Source organism: Scaptodrosophila lebanonensis, unplaced genomic scaffold (assembly GCF_003285725.1).
Source record: "Scaptodrosophila lebanonensis strain 11010-0011.00,11010-0021.00 unplaced genomic scaffold, SlebRS2 tig00001412-arrow-pilon, whole genome shotgun sequence".
Lineage (NCBI taxonomy): Eukaryota > Metazoa > Arthropoda > Insecta > Diptera > Drosophilidae > Scaptodrosophila > Scaptodrosophila lebanonensis.
This window is the reverse complement of record NW_022060739.1, coordinates 11,905,445-11,918,138: the sequence shown is the minus strand read 5'-3', so window position 1 is coordinate 11,918,138 and position 12,694 is coordinate 11,905,445. Positions and strand designations below refer to the sequence as shown.

General features: G+C 43.0%; 5 protein-coding genes across 6 annotated transcripts; 3 read left to right on the top strand and 2 right to left on the bottom strand.

Annotated features, from left to right (window-relative positions):
* Nucleotides 1-1,795: 1,795 nt before the first annotated feature.
* Nucleotides 1,796-2,375, top strand: LOC115631807. Its single transcript, XM_030528644.1, has 2 exons — nucleotides 1,796-1,972; nucleotides 2,062-2,375. The coding sequence occupies exons 1-2, from the start codon at nucleotides 1,822-1,824 to the stop codon at nucleotides 2,238-2,240; spliced, it is 330 nt and encodes a 109-aa protein (XP_030384504.1). The 5' UTR covers nucleotides 1,796-1,821; the 3' UTR covers nucleotides 2,241-2,375.
* Nucleotides 2,376-2,620: 245 nt separating this feature from the next.
* On the bottom strand, nucleotides 2,621-5,223 carry LOC115631548 (low-density lipoprotein receptor-related protein 2). 2 transcript variants are annotated; one of them, XM_030528323.1, is made up of 4 exons: nucleotides 5,044-5,223; nucleotides 4,874-4,975; nucleotides 3,427-4,356; nucleotides 2,621-2,966 (listed from the first exon to the last, which is right to left on the bottom strand). In XM_030528323.1, the coding sequence occupies exons 1-4, from the start codon at nucleotides 5,108-5,110 to the stop codon at nucleotides 2,755-2,757; spliced, it is 1,311 nt and encodes a 436-aa protein (XP_030384183.1). In that variant the 5' UTR covers nucleotides 5,111-5,223; the 3' UTR covers nucleotides 2,621-2,754. The 2 variants fall into 2 exon arrangements, with proteins under 2 accessions (XP_030384183.1, XP_030384184.1); XM_030528324.1 differs by lacking the exons at nucleotides 4,874-4,975; nucleotides 5,044-5,223 and adding an exon at nucleotides 4,449-4,558.
* Nucleotides 5,224-5,829: 606 nt separating this feature from the next.
* LOC115631690 (protein arginine N-methyltransferase 6) lies at nucleotides 5,830-6,939 on the top strand. Its single transcript, XM_030528512.1, has one exon. It carries the CDS (start codon nucleotides 5,885-5,887, stop codon nucleotides 6,902-6,904), a length of 1,020 nt encoding a protein of 339 aa, XP_030384372.1. The 5' UTR covers nucleotides 5,830-5,884; the 3' UTR covers nucleotides 6,905-6,939.
* A 319-nt stretch (nucleotides 6,940-7,258) lies between these two features.
* LOC115631497 (oocyte zinc finger protein XlCOF28) lies at nucleotides 7,259-9,620 on the top strand. Its single transcript, XM_030528257.1, has 2 exons — nucleotides 7,259-7,501; nucleotides 7,563-9,620. Exons 1-2 carry the CDS (start codon nucleotides 7,265-7,267, stop codon nucleotides 9,153-9,155), a joined length of 1,830 nt encoding a protein of 609 aa, XP_030384117.1. The 5' UTR covers nucleotides 7,259-7,264; the 3' UTR covers nucleotides 9,156-9,620.
* LOC115631498 (cell wall protein IFF6) lies at nucleotides 9,607-12,335 on the bottom strand. The gene is made up of 3 exons (XM_030528258.1): nucleotides 12,187-12,335; nucleotides 10,085-11,005; nucleotides 9,607-10,027 (listed from the first exon to the last, which is right to left on the bottom strand). Exons 1-3 carry the CDS (start codon nucleotides 12,239-12,241, stop codon nucleotides 9,825-9,827), a joined length of 1,179 nt encoding a protein of 392 aa, XP_030384118.1. The 5' UTR covers nucleotides 12,242-12,335; the 3' UTR covers nucleotides 9,607-9,824.
* Nucleotides 12,336-12,694: the final 359 nt, after the last annotated feature.

The window sequence follows — 12,694 nt, the reverse complement described above, 5'->3', positions numbered from 1 at the left end:
GACACCACGGCGACCGTGCACAAACGAATTGACGCAAGAATTACAACAAAGAACACTGAAACGAAATAACAAAACAAACGCGCATTGGAATCCCCCCATAGTACCCATTGCCTAGCGTCGTTCCAAATGGCAGTCGCAAACGAAGGGCTCATACTCGCACCTTCGTGACTTACTGTCCATGTCACACACGCTTGCAGTTGGTGCTATAAGGGATTCCGTCCCTACCATACCGATCGTCGGCCCCTAGCCATCGGCTTAATTTATTTTTTTCCTATCTAAATTCTCAGCCTGCGTACGGCGGCTGCCTAGACTCCTCCCCAAACGTGGTACAGGGCCCTAAACAACTCCACCTACTCCTTGGCATTAAAAATTCAAACATCCAATTTGGGCGCCATATTGTTACGACTACGCTTTTCCTCTTGGGCAACGCCGGCTGGCTCATCGGAATTCTCCTTGGGTGTGTGGTTCCAACCCTATGCCCGCGTGAGTCGTACAATAACCGATAACACGGTTCCTCCATCGATAAACAAAATGCCATCACTACAATAAATTCGACGCGCAATATACAAAACCGAATTCAAAACGTAAACAAACCAAAAAAACTAACATAAACTAAAAGAAACGTAATGCGACAAAAAAACAAATAAACGGATAACTCCCTCAAGCCATCCGTACGAATACGGGTGACTGTAAAAGGAGATTATATACGTGCGGACGGACAGAAATTGTGGCATCGGACAACCGTGTGGGATTTTGCTGTTGTTATCCCAGGCGTACCCACCCTGCCTGTATCCAAAGGCAAAATGTTTCTTGGATACCCTTATTTGGACCGTGCTTGGGCTATTCCATGGCACAGGTGAGTCTCCCGCCCCTACTGATGCTGCTTTAATGCATCATCACCAACGGTGCGACCATTAAAATTAACAATTAATTTTCAGTTTATGTGGCTACAAACATACATATATTTCAGTGTGATTGAGTGTGAGTGAAAACAATGTAAATATGGAACAATAATAATTTATATAAAAACAAAATAAAGAAGGCTTGCCAACGGCCAATGCGGTTCTTTATGTGCGCCAACATGCAAGTATGTTTATGGCAAATAAATATGTATATAGATATATGTGTATGTGTATGAGAAAAATATGCGCGGTACAAAAATTTATAGAAAAATGTCTAACCAAATCCTAACGAGAGCTCTCGACGGTCATGGGCGCAATAGAAATATAAGAATACATATAAAACACTGCGCGCTACTGCAATTGGCAATCTTCATACAATATAAGTGTGTATAAGAGTGTGAACTTTTTTTTTTTTTGAATTAAATAGAGCGCCAAGCTCTGTTTAGGTGCCACTTTCTGCCTTGTTTTGGTTTTTATTATATCTGTATATATTTTGTTTTATCTTCTTTTTTTTTTTCTTTTGCAGAAACTTCAATGGGCGGCGTGTGGGACCCTGCAGGCGCAGCCCATACAAACGACACGACGTAAGGCGCGCGGGATCTCTGCCTGATGTCGCTGCTCAACCGCGAACAATAGGCACGGCGCGTGGCCAAGGAACGGACTCACCGGCTTGTCTATCCTCCGCTGCTGATGGCGCAGACGGACGTGTCTGCTGTTGCGTTGTGGTGGCGCCGCTATTGCTGCTGCTACTTCTTGGGTGGGCGCCTTTGCTCCGGCTGCCACTGTCGTTGCTGCTGCTGTCGTTGAAAACGCTGGTGCTGGATCTGCTGCTGTCGTTGAAGACGCTGGTGCTGGATCTGCTGCTGTCGTTGAAGACGCTGGTGCTGGATCTGCTGCTGTCGCTGTTGCTCCTGCTACGATGCAGCTCGTGCTGCTACTTATGACGGCCGCTGCAGCTGCTGTGTATGGTTCCACCGCTGTCCGAAAACTTGGCGATATGCCGGAAAATCTATATGCCAAGGAACAAAAGGCATTTAAGCACTGGTCGGCACATTTAAGTGGATATACAGGTATGTATACATCGGCATTAGTTCTGCCTTGCATCTATATCCTTATGCTCACCTTCGAACGGCTTCTGGTTCTTCCTTTCCTTTTTCAGGTTTCAGCACGGCCTCCAGTTCACCAAAAGAAAACACTGCCTCGTGGGTCTGCACCGTCGCCCCAAAAACAGGAATGGCGTGTTGCGGCTTGCCTTTTATAGGCCGGATGTCGTATGCCTGCGGATTTTTACGTCCTTGCGCATCCGTTCATCACGGCCTTGACGTTTCCCCACTTTGAGGTGCCATCGGGACACAACCCTGCGCCTGCGTGGCTGCAGTTGCCACCATGGTGCCTCGCTCGGTACCGCTAGATGGCGCTGCAGTACCTTTATAAATTCTTGGCGCCTTCCGTAGCGCTGCCACCTTTTATTCTTCGTGACCAGCCCGATGCAACAGAATTTCACAATTAATGTTTGTATAAGTAAATAGTACTTATGGGTAAGTAAATATTTAGTTTCCACTACATATAGTATTCATATTGATATTCTTAATTGTCGAGAGCAGTGTTTTATATCAGGAATCGATATAGCGTAATTGTATTTATTCAGAATTAACGCGCTTATCATTTATTAAACAATATTTTGCTACTTACCTGTAAAAATATACATTTCTATATACTTTTGATATCACTTTTTTATTATTATCGTTTTGTTTAACTTTATTACTGTTGCCACAATGTTGGTTAAGATTAGATTGTTAATTATTGTAGAAATGATTAACAGCTTTGTTGAAATTTCGGACTGAATTATATTTTACAGGACTCGCCACCGTGCCGATAAAAAGCCAAAAACCAATAATAGGTTCAAACCTACACCCAAGCTCTGTAGCGTGGAGGCCCCACTAGGGGCTTTGGTGTTGCAGTTGGAGGTGGTACAGGTGTGGCACCTATTGTCCTTGGGATTGTTGCACTGATAGGTCGTGAGGTAATCCGCATCCGAGAGGCAGCCACGCAACACTATTCCATCTGGAATTGAGAAAAGGTTGTGTTATCCAATTTGTTTCGCATGACAATCGTAAGGAAAATTGCGATCTCTAACGAATATCTAAGCATATATAGTTTTTATCAATCTAGCTAGATTCATTTTTCAAACAATGGTGATGGGTTTATAGTTTCATGAAAGAAACATTTGAATGCCATGCTTCTTAAATACTAAATAAAATAAATAGATATAGCCTGTAAGTTAAGAATAAATTGAAAACAACAAAGTCTGCCATATCGGCTGGCTCTAATAGGACTGTCTATTTGAGGTTTTAGCCTCGAAAGCTCTGTTGTTTTGTTGGCCGAACCCATAACAAGTGGCTTTAATATCAACATATAGTATATTATCAACACATCCAGGACATAAGGAGAATATCGAGAAACGTCCCTACGCAATGGCATATCTGCTTATTCATTTGTTAAAGTTTGTTCACAGGTCACTCACCCCATTGACCCCAGAAACATTTTTCCTCCGCAGTACTGTTGCTGCACTTTTCGCCACCAATATTTGCCGCATTGTTACGACAGCCCCCGAAATTGTCGCTTCGGCAACGTACACATGTGAAGGTCACATCCAGCGCCGCTTTATTGCATCCTGCCGAGGCACAGGAGGTGCAACTGGTTTCTTCGCTGCAGGTGCCCAACTGTTCGTCACGTTCGATGAAGCAGCCGCGAAGGGCGAGCCCATTCTTCACTTGCGAGTAGCATTCATTGGCTTGCAGGTAGCTTACTGGCTTGCTGCACTCCGTGGCATTGCTGTCCTGGGCTTCTGCGCAGTCCGTTGCATCGGAGCACTGGAAACAACTGACGGTGCGCTCGAACTTCAAATTGTTGCAGCCATCTGCGCTGTCGCAAGTCAAGCATTTGTCGTCGGTGTTGCCGGCGCTGCACTTGGCCGCAGTGTCTGACTGGCAGCCCCGCACCATGGTGTCTGCGCTGTCGCCCTTGGTGTAGCACTTCTCTGCTGCATCATAAAGGAGGCAGGGTGTGGGGCTGGCACTGGACACATCGTTACAGCTGCTGTTTTCACACTGATGGCACAGGCGACGCTTCTCCGGAAAGATGCCCACGTTGCAGTTTGCATCTTTGCAAACGTTACAGGTGTCCGTATTGGCAGATCCGCAAGGATTATCGGCCACACAACCGCGTACCACTTGCTTATCCTTGACCTGTTTTATGCATGAATTGCTGACATTACAGACCTGATTATATTTGGCATCATCGGCGTTGGTCTGCGAACAGGACGCGTCCGTAGCGTCACATTTCTTGCAGATTATATGCGTATTGCAGCTATCCTCGCTACAGGAGAAGCAATTTCCAGAAGGGCAGCTATCCTTAGCTCCACAGCCTCGTGTCACTTTGCCAGTACCTGTATCTGTAATAAAGGAAGTAATCGCCGATTAAACATTTGTAATCATATAACTTTTCATACTTTAATTCCTACTGTGGATCAGCATATGTACATACATATATACATAATACGAAGATTGATAGTGTTGAGCAAACTGGTTGGCTGACATGACAAAAGCGGTATTTAACTAATAATGTGGTTTCCTATAAACTTAGTCGCTCCTTATGATGGTAGATACCCTTTTGGTCGTTTCATACTTGTTCAAATGACTTTTTTTTTTTCAAATTATACAGTAGAAAGAACAGTAGATGAAAAAAATTATTGCAAAGAAAGACAAATATTTGGTTGAAGTGCCGATTCTATCTATCATATTCCGCTGAGTGAAGTTGTTGTTGTTGTTGGTTATCGGACTTGTCAAAAGCTTATCAACTGATAAGATGCACAATTACTCATGCTATTTACATAGTATATACCTTCATACATAGCCGTACATACTTATTGTATATTATGTATTTGGATGGCCCCAAGTCGAAAGTCTTACCTGTTTTCGTATAGCAGATGTCCTCCCCAGTACATGCTGTCTTATTCACACTCGCCACACTTTTTATGCAGTTTTCATCGCTTGAGTCGCAATCATAACAATCTGAATAAGGAGAATGTTATTGATGACTCTAATGTGCGCCATAAAATTCTTGCCCGGCCATTACTCACCCAATGCTTGACAGATATTTAGTGCTATTAATACTATCACCAGTACGTAAAATTTATTAGCAGTCATGGCTAATTTCCTATTTAGACTTGAGTTTGATCCAATAACCCACCTGCTCTGGCCAATGCCCGGTATCTACTGTTGACGCGTTAACTAATCAATTTCAATTCAACGCTTTAGGTAAAAGCCACAAACTTTGCTTATCTATGTTGGCCCTGCAGTTCTAAAGCTTGCAGTTGTCCCTCTCAGACTAGTTATCTTAAAAGTATATTTTAAGTGGGTCGCATATGGGAGATAAATGAAGTAAAGATAAGACAGCGTGATTAGCATGCAGGGTAGAGGCATTTCTGCTAATGAACCATTTGTATTATTTATATTCGGATAGGATTATGGTTTGTGTGAGTGTTAGTATTCGAATTGAATGCGATGCGTTGGTTTAGAAGTTAAGAAATTATTTCTAAGCTGGGTTCAATAAGCATTCGAAGCTTCTTGATTAATTTATCCTTTATTGCTTGTTGGTGGTTGTTGGGTCTTCGTCTCTAGCTGTTTTCAACAAGTGACTTCATGTTCAAATTCCGATATACTGTATAGGCAAGACCGAAGCAAAAATCAACTTGTTGTTATTGAAAATAGCAATGGACGTTACTTCCAGTCTTGTGGCTAACTCGCTGGTCGCTTTCCAACCCTGCTACGCACATCTCATATTCCGCCGATATACATGCTCTTGCGACTATCGAAATCGACGCGAGGGCTGCTGGTTGTTTTTGATTTATGTATGTGTTGCTGTTCGGCAAATTATAAACAAGGCACGTGTTGATACCTGGCCATTACATCTACATTAAAATGTCGGAGACATATTTTACTGACTATGAGGACTTGGAGATTCATGAATTGATGTTAAAGGATCGGCCCCGGCAAAAAGCCTATTTCGACGCCATAACAAATAATAAGCATTTGTTCAAAGATAAAATTGTTATTGATGTTGGTGCCGGAACAGGAATTCTATCTGCTTTGTGTGCGCAAGCTGGAGCCCGACTGGTCTATGCTGTGGAAGCGTCGAATACAGCAAAAATAGCATTAGATGTAATAGAAGAAAACGGACTAACGTCTATAGTTAAGGTCATACATTCGCGAATTGAAGACTTTGTTTTGCCAGCTTCGAGTGAGAAAGCGGACATAATCGTATCTGAGTGGATGGGGTTCTACCTTTTGCATGAGAGTATGCTGAATTCGGTGCTATTCGCCAGGGATAACTTTTTGAAAGAGGACGGTATTATGTTTCCAAGCGAGTGCAGTATATTTGTAGCACCATGCTCTGTCCCAAGTCTGTTTGACTATTGGCAGTTGGTCGATGGTGTCAAAATGGAACGCTTCGGCGAGAAACTGCGTTTGCAGAAATCTAAAAAACCAGAAATTATGCAGCTCAATCAACATGACTTACTACACGAAGGCGTTATATTGCATTGGATGAGCCTGCTGGACATTAATGCGGAAGAGCTGAATGAGATACGTTTTAAGGAAGTGTTAGCCACACAGACTGCGGGGGACCATCAAGGGTTTTGTATTTGGTTTGAGGTACGATTCCCTGACGACTCGGTACTCAGTACATCACCACTTGCTCCAGAGACGCATTGGAAACAGTGTGTTATTCTCCTGCCACAAAATGCTTGCGAAAAGCTAGAGGAGAAATCGCCTGTAGCGTTCCAAATATCAATGAAACGTAGCGCCAATGATGACCGCAAATACGATTTGGAAGTGGAACTGCTCGACCCAAACACAGAAGAACATCCTGTACCGTGCCCATGCCATATGACAAAATGTATATTAACCGAAGCTCATTTAAAAATGATGGATACTAGCTAAAATTTAATTAAAGTGGAAAAAAGTCATTTGTTTTAGTTGTTATTGTTTGTATTTGAAAATATGTAATTCGGTAAATTATTTAAATCCGATAAAAATACATTAAAGGCTATGTGACTGCCATAATATTAACAGTTATAATAACCATGTCATACCTGCGGTTTGATTCTCATGCAAATTTAAATAGAAGGTTTTTACCGATACATCTTTTCTTCACTATCGATAACAATCATGAGTGGGCATGCAAGGTTCTTGCGCTGTCATCCCTGGTCTTTGCACATCTATTGTGTTGTGTTGCTTGTAGAATCAATTTCTTGCAATACTTCTTTTTGTAACAGGAAATAGTTGACTCCGCTGAACAACATGTTGAATTTAGACAATAGCGTAGCCGAAATCGCTGATCAAGGCGAGAAGGAAATTGTTGCAGCTGCCGATGATAGAATAAAATCGCCGCCGGCTGCAAATCGTCCTGCCGAACGTTGCCGTTTGTGCCACAACTGTGTAACATCCGCCTCGCTTAATATTTATGAATCAGTTGCTGATTTTTATAACGAAGAGTGCCGCATTGTTGACGCCTGCCTGGAATTGCTCGGTGTGCGGGTGAGCTTCTCAAATTAAAGCCATTTTCCATTTAACTAAGACTTAGATTTCGTCCTACTAGTACAATCGACACGAGTACTTGCCGGAGCAGATTTGCAGTCGGTGTTTGGATCTGCTTGCCGACTTCCATAAGCAGCGCCGGAGTATGCTGGAACGTGAGCAAGAGCTGCAGGACGATCTGAGTAGCATTATCAAATTGGATCCCAAATACAGACCAGGCTTGAATGGCAATCCTGGCGATTTTTGTGCCGAGGAAGGCTGCGAGATTATTGATGTAGATCCAGATCAACTATGTGAGACGAGTGATGATGATTTTCTGATCGGCTCCGACATGGAGGACGAGGAAGAAGAAAGCGACGATGAGGAAGAAGCACCCACCGAAGAGGATGCAGATATGCCCCTCGGCATGGATGCTGCACAAATGCATACGATAATGCAAGCCCATCAAAATGTGGATCTGAATACGCCAATGAACGCCGACATGCATCCAAAGAGCGCATTCCTTTGCCAATATTGTGACTTGGCCTTCACGCTGCAGCCAGATTGCCAGCAGCATGAGCTAAATTCGCATGATCCTGCGGCACCCTATAGCTGCAACTACTGCCAGTTGCGTTTGGTGACCCGCAATGCGCTTATTTCGCACATCAAGGAATCGCACGATGCCGAGCGCCCATATGTGTGTGCGCACGCACACTGCAGCAAAGGCTTCTGTCGACGTTCCGATCTGAAGAAGCACACAATCGTGCACACTGGCGTGCGTCCCTACACCTGCACTGTTTGCTCCAAGTCCTTTTCGCGGAACACCAATCTCACCAAGCATTTGCGCATACACAACAGCATTAAGCCATTTGTGTGCCAACAGTGCCCGCGCTCCTTTCAGACGCCGTTGGAGTTAATGAAGCATGCGCGTTCCCACACCGAGATCAAGCCGTATCAGTGTGTTCGCTGTCCAGCCTCCTTTGCACGAAAGGATAAGCTACAAATGCATCAGAATGTGCACGAAAAACGCGATATTGAACAACAGCAGCAGCAGCAGCAATTGGTGCTTCCTTTACATCCATACGTCGAGGCCGATGCGATTCAGCTTCAGCAGCATCAACAACTTCAATCGATGACCATGCATAGACCGGTCGGCTTAGCACCGAAGCCCGCATTCAAATCGTCGCGGAATTATCGTTGTGATGTGTGTGAGAAGACGTTTCAACGTGAGCGGGACTTACAACGACATCGCGCCTTGCACATGGACTCCTTGTTCGCCTGCAAGGTGTGCGGACAGGGTTTCAATCGACGCGAACAGCTGCAACGCCACGAACTCGAGGCTCACGGCCCCAACTACACTTGCGCCATTTGTAACATTGCGTTCTTGCAGCAAACTCATCTAGAAGTACACATGAAGGTGCACGAGCTCCAACACAGTGTGGCCAAAAGCACGCAAGAGGCATTGAATGCAACCGTGATGGCGCCGCAAGCGATTGCGTTGGCAGAGCAACCGGCCTCAATTGTGCCGCCAAAAAGCGCACAGGAGGCACAGACGTTGCAGTTTCCAATGCGGCCGTCAGCTGCCGAAATGTCCTTCTACAGCAACATGATACCCACAATGAATCTGGGTTTCTATAGTGAGACGCAACCCGCAGAATCCCGTAATGGACATTGAGGACAAGACTTTATTTATCATATTGTGGAATTAAAAGTTTGAAAAAAGAAGATTTTAAGACTATGCGAAGAAATTCGTCCTTACGCGTAAGTAGTGAACAAATTAAAGAAGCATAATTATGAATGGGTGACATCTATAGCTTTGATTTTACAAATCGATTTTGAATTGTACAGCAAACTATTGTACTAAAAACACATTAAGTTGTTTTCATTACTGGCCAGACAGGCAACTAGTTTGCTCACAAATTTGCCAATCATAGTGTTACTTCCCCATTAAACTTATCTGGGAATTACTTTTCGTAGCCACAATTGTATGTGAAAATGATTTGCATGCTCGTCTGACATTTTACAGCCTTCACTATATTTTTAGTTGAAGTTATCTTTAAGCTTTGAGAACTGCGAAAGCTGCTTGTTCTTCACTTCATTTTCTTCTTCATTTCACACATTTCTGGTTTACAACAGGTAATATATGAGTTCATTTATTTACAATGTACAAATACATTCAACATGATTTGAAAGTCTACTCTACTGGTGTCTTAACTTAAAATTGGAAATGGTTAAGAGCAGAATAAACATGTTTCTTCTGTACCATATTACTCCGATCTCTTTAAATACTTTAAAGTGATAGTTCGTTAACAATTCAATAGAACAATTGCCTTCCATAAAGCCTCTAAAAAAGGTACTTTAGTGTGCAGATCAGGAGCACTGCCATTAGCGATACGCGTAAGCTGGCGCTGCTGTTGCAGCGATCCATCAAACAGTATGTGCAGTCATCAGTGTCTGTATTGTCAGATACGTCGATCTGTTGCTCTACAGCCGCACACACGGATGAAGTCCAGTCCTGCGGTATACGAACGCAACCTCGATGTATAACTGGAAGAAGAAGAGTTCAGGATATCTCCATACATACAAAATGTTTATGAGACTTACCGCCGCCCACATTCAGGGTATAACATGCGGCTGAGCGATATTCAGAGGCGGCGCGACCATAACGCTCTATGGAGCGATAGTTTCGAATGAGCTGCTGCGATGCACGGGCAAGCAGAGAGCTTTTTGCCTCTGTTGGTTCTGTGGTGGTGGTTGACGCTGAGCTGATTGAGCTATCATCGGTGGTTGCGGTGGAGCTGCCAGTCGCAGCTACATTTGTGCTACGACTAGAGCTCGCCTCTGTGGTTGAGGACAGGTCGGTACTTGCCACGGTGGTGGACGATGGACTCGATATTTCAGTTGTGGTTGGACTAGACGTTATGTCTGTGGATCTTTCACTACTCGCGCTCTCATTTGTGGTTTCATCTGTGGTGGCTGCGGTAGAAGAAGATTCTGCAGAACCGGTTGAAGATTCTGTTGAGCTGGGACTAGATGAACTCCCAACCGTGCTCTCATCTGTGGTGGAATCGGTTGAGCCTGGACTAATTGAGCTGTCATCTGTGGTAGACGTTAGAGGCGAAGTTTCTGTAGATCCGCTTGTAGAATCGCTTGAGCCTGGACTAATTGAGCTCTCATCTGTGGTAGAAGTTAAAGGCGAAGATTCTGTAGAATCGGTTGAGTCTTGACTAATTGAGCTGTCATCTGTGGTAGACGTTAGAGACGAAGTTTCTGTAGATCCGCTTGTAGAATCGCTTGAACCTGGACCAATTGAGCTCCCATCTGTTGTGACTGTTGGCGTCGTCGTCGAACTGCGATCATCATCCGAAGAGCTTACGCTCGTATGATCTGTGACAGCTGAGGACGTACCTGATGCGGGACTTTCTGTGGTGGACGGCGTATTATCCACGCTGCATTCAACCAACAATGATTCGTTCAAATCATCGCAATCATCTCCAATGCACTCGTAACATTGCAGCACATTCGCTGTAAAGAAAACATAGACGCATAAGTCACCGAAATGTGAATCGATCTTGCTCGATTTTCAGAGATAAAATTCTTTCTGTTTTCTCATTTGGAGTAAACGTTTTGCGACGTGCGTAATGGCTACGATAGCTGTTGGTAACCACGACAACGACGTCGCATAATTGTAATTACAATAATGGCCGAGTACCGGAGAACGCGTAGATTTTTCGATGGAATTATTCGGAAGAACATGCTGATAAAAACCGTCGGAACGTGGCATGCCGAATCGGTTTTTCCTCTTTATTAAATGGCCCATAAATATGAAATACTATCAAAAGACAGATGATAGACATAAACATGATTGAAGATCGATACAGATCTATACATAAGTTTATCATTATAATTTATTTTCCGTACTAATTAATAACCAAATTAAGTTTGAAAGGTGTGGGTAGTTCTTGAAATTTATTACTTCTCTACTTCACAATATCTGAACTAATAACAGTATTTATTTCAAAATGAAAATTGATTCACGCTTATAGCGAAACTTTTAACTAGATATAGTCCTTGATATCTGTTAGATGGGGTGAGTTTGACTAACTATTTTGGAAAAAAACAATTATACCGGACGTTATTAGGAGTTTCTTGGAACCTTAACATAACCCTTAAAACCCCAGTTTAAACGGTTGTCTGTAAAAAAATATCTTTTAAGGTAAAATCTAGCCAAGAAATTTGTAAAAGGATTCGAACTTGGACAGTGTCAGCTTTCATGGTCCTTTCTAATCTAGGAATTAAAAGGTTTTCCCGATCGGTTTCCGCGAAGGCACATTTAATGGTTTTGTTGTTGTTAACGTGATGATGCGCGTTTAGGCAAGCAGTGCTAAGCAGTTCATATGCAGTGCAGCCATAATTTGCCGTTAAATTCCTGAGAACAAGCTTTAGTTTAAATTTATTTAATCGTTACATCAAATCACTGCGCTGTGTTGTTGAATTAATAGCTTGTATTAATTTACTTAAAGTTTTCATTGCGTAGGCAGAGTTTTATTCCGTTTTACTTGATCATTTAATTTGTTCAGTTTCACAGGAGATTATTTTTCGGAGCATTCTTGAACTTTTTCATTTGAAAAACAGAATTGGAATTAGAATCTGAAAACCTATAGTCCTTTCAACTTCATTTGTAATCATGATCAGTAATCTCTCACCTGGACAAATGGCTGTGAGTGCCAGTAAAGCCAGTAATAGGAAGATAGATTTCATTTTTATTTGTATTTATATATTTTTTTGTAAGGATTCAACGGCACTGAGATGACGATTTATTGAATGTCTCGCGGCGTTCTTGGGGCCAACTGCACCGTACCACTTTCGAAATGAAACTAGCAATTAAATATAATGTTAACATGACTTTTTTCAGCGGCTGGCAGAAACGTTGAGCGTAGAAGTGGGGGCGCCTGAATGGTTGCTGATAAGTAATTTCGCTTTGTCGCATATCGCTTTAGGCCCGGCTATGATAAGGCCATAAATAAAGTTAATGGTGTGCTCTGAGCGCGATAAACTTGCATTGTCATAGGACAATCCCCTGGGTAGTTTCTTTTCCCCGAATTGTGATTTTATTGATCTCTTGATTTTAGGCGTACAGGATGTTCTCTTCATCGCACTTGTTATGATAAGCTATATTATAGGTCAATTATATTTTGTATGTATTTGTGTAGT

What these genes read in the sequence shown, in the direction of transcription:
- LOC115631807 (XM_030528644.1), top strand. Translation starts at nt 1,822, where the DNA reads ATGCAGCTCGTGCTGCTACTTATGACGGCCGCTGCAGCTGCTGTGTAT. An exon ending in ACATTTAAGTGGATATACAG is followed by an intron (nt 1,973 to 2,061) that starts GTATGTATACAT and finishes TTCCTTTTTCAG; the next exon opens with GTTTCAGCACGGCCTCCAGT.
- LOC115631548 (XM_030528323.1), bottom strand. Translation starts at nt 5,110, where the DNA reads ATGACTGCTAATAAATTTTACGTACTGGTGATAGTATTAATAGCACTA. An exon ending in AAATATCTGTCAAGCATTGG is followed by an intron (nt 4,976 to 5,043) that starts GTGAGTAATGGC and finishes CTCCTTATTCAG; the next exon opens with ATTGTTATGATTGCGACTCA. An exon ending in ATGTTTCTGGGGTCAATGGG is followed by an intron (nt 2,967 to 3,426) that starts GTGAGTGACCTG and finishes TCTCAATTCCAG; the next exon opens with ATGGAATAGTGTTGCGTGGC.
- LOC115631690 (XM_030528512.1), top strand. Translation starts at nt 5,885, where the DNA reads ATGTCGGAGACATATTTTACTGACTATGAGGACTTGGAGATTCATGAA.
- LOC115631497 (XM_030528257.1), top strand. Translation starts at nt 7,265, where the DNA reads ATGTTGAATTTAGACAATAGCGTAGCCGAAATCGCTGATCAAGGCGAG. An exon ending in TGGAATTGCTCGGTGTGCGG is followed by an intron (nt 7,502 to 7,562) that starts GTGAGCTTCTCA and finishes TCGTCCTACTAG; the next exon opens with TACAATCGACACGAGTACTT.
- LOC115631498 (XM_030528258.1), bottom strand. Translation starts at nt 12,241, where the DNA reads ATGAAATCTATCTTCCTATTACTGGCTTTACTGGCACTCACAGCCATT. An exon ending in ACTCACAGCCATTTGTCCAG is followed by an intron (nt 11,006 to 12,186) that starts GTGAGAGATTAC and finishes TTTTCTTTACAG; the next exon opens with CGAATGTGCTGCAATGTTAC. An exon ending in TACCCTGAATGTGGGCGGCG is followed by an intron (nt 10,028 to 10,084) that starts GTAAGTCTCATA and finishes TTCTTCTTCCAG; the next exon opens with TTATACATCGAGGTTGCGTT.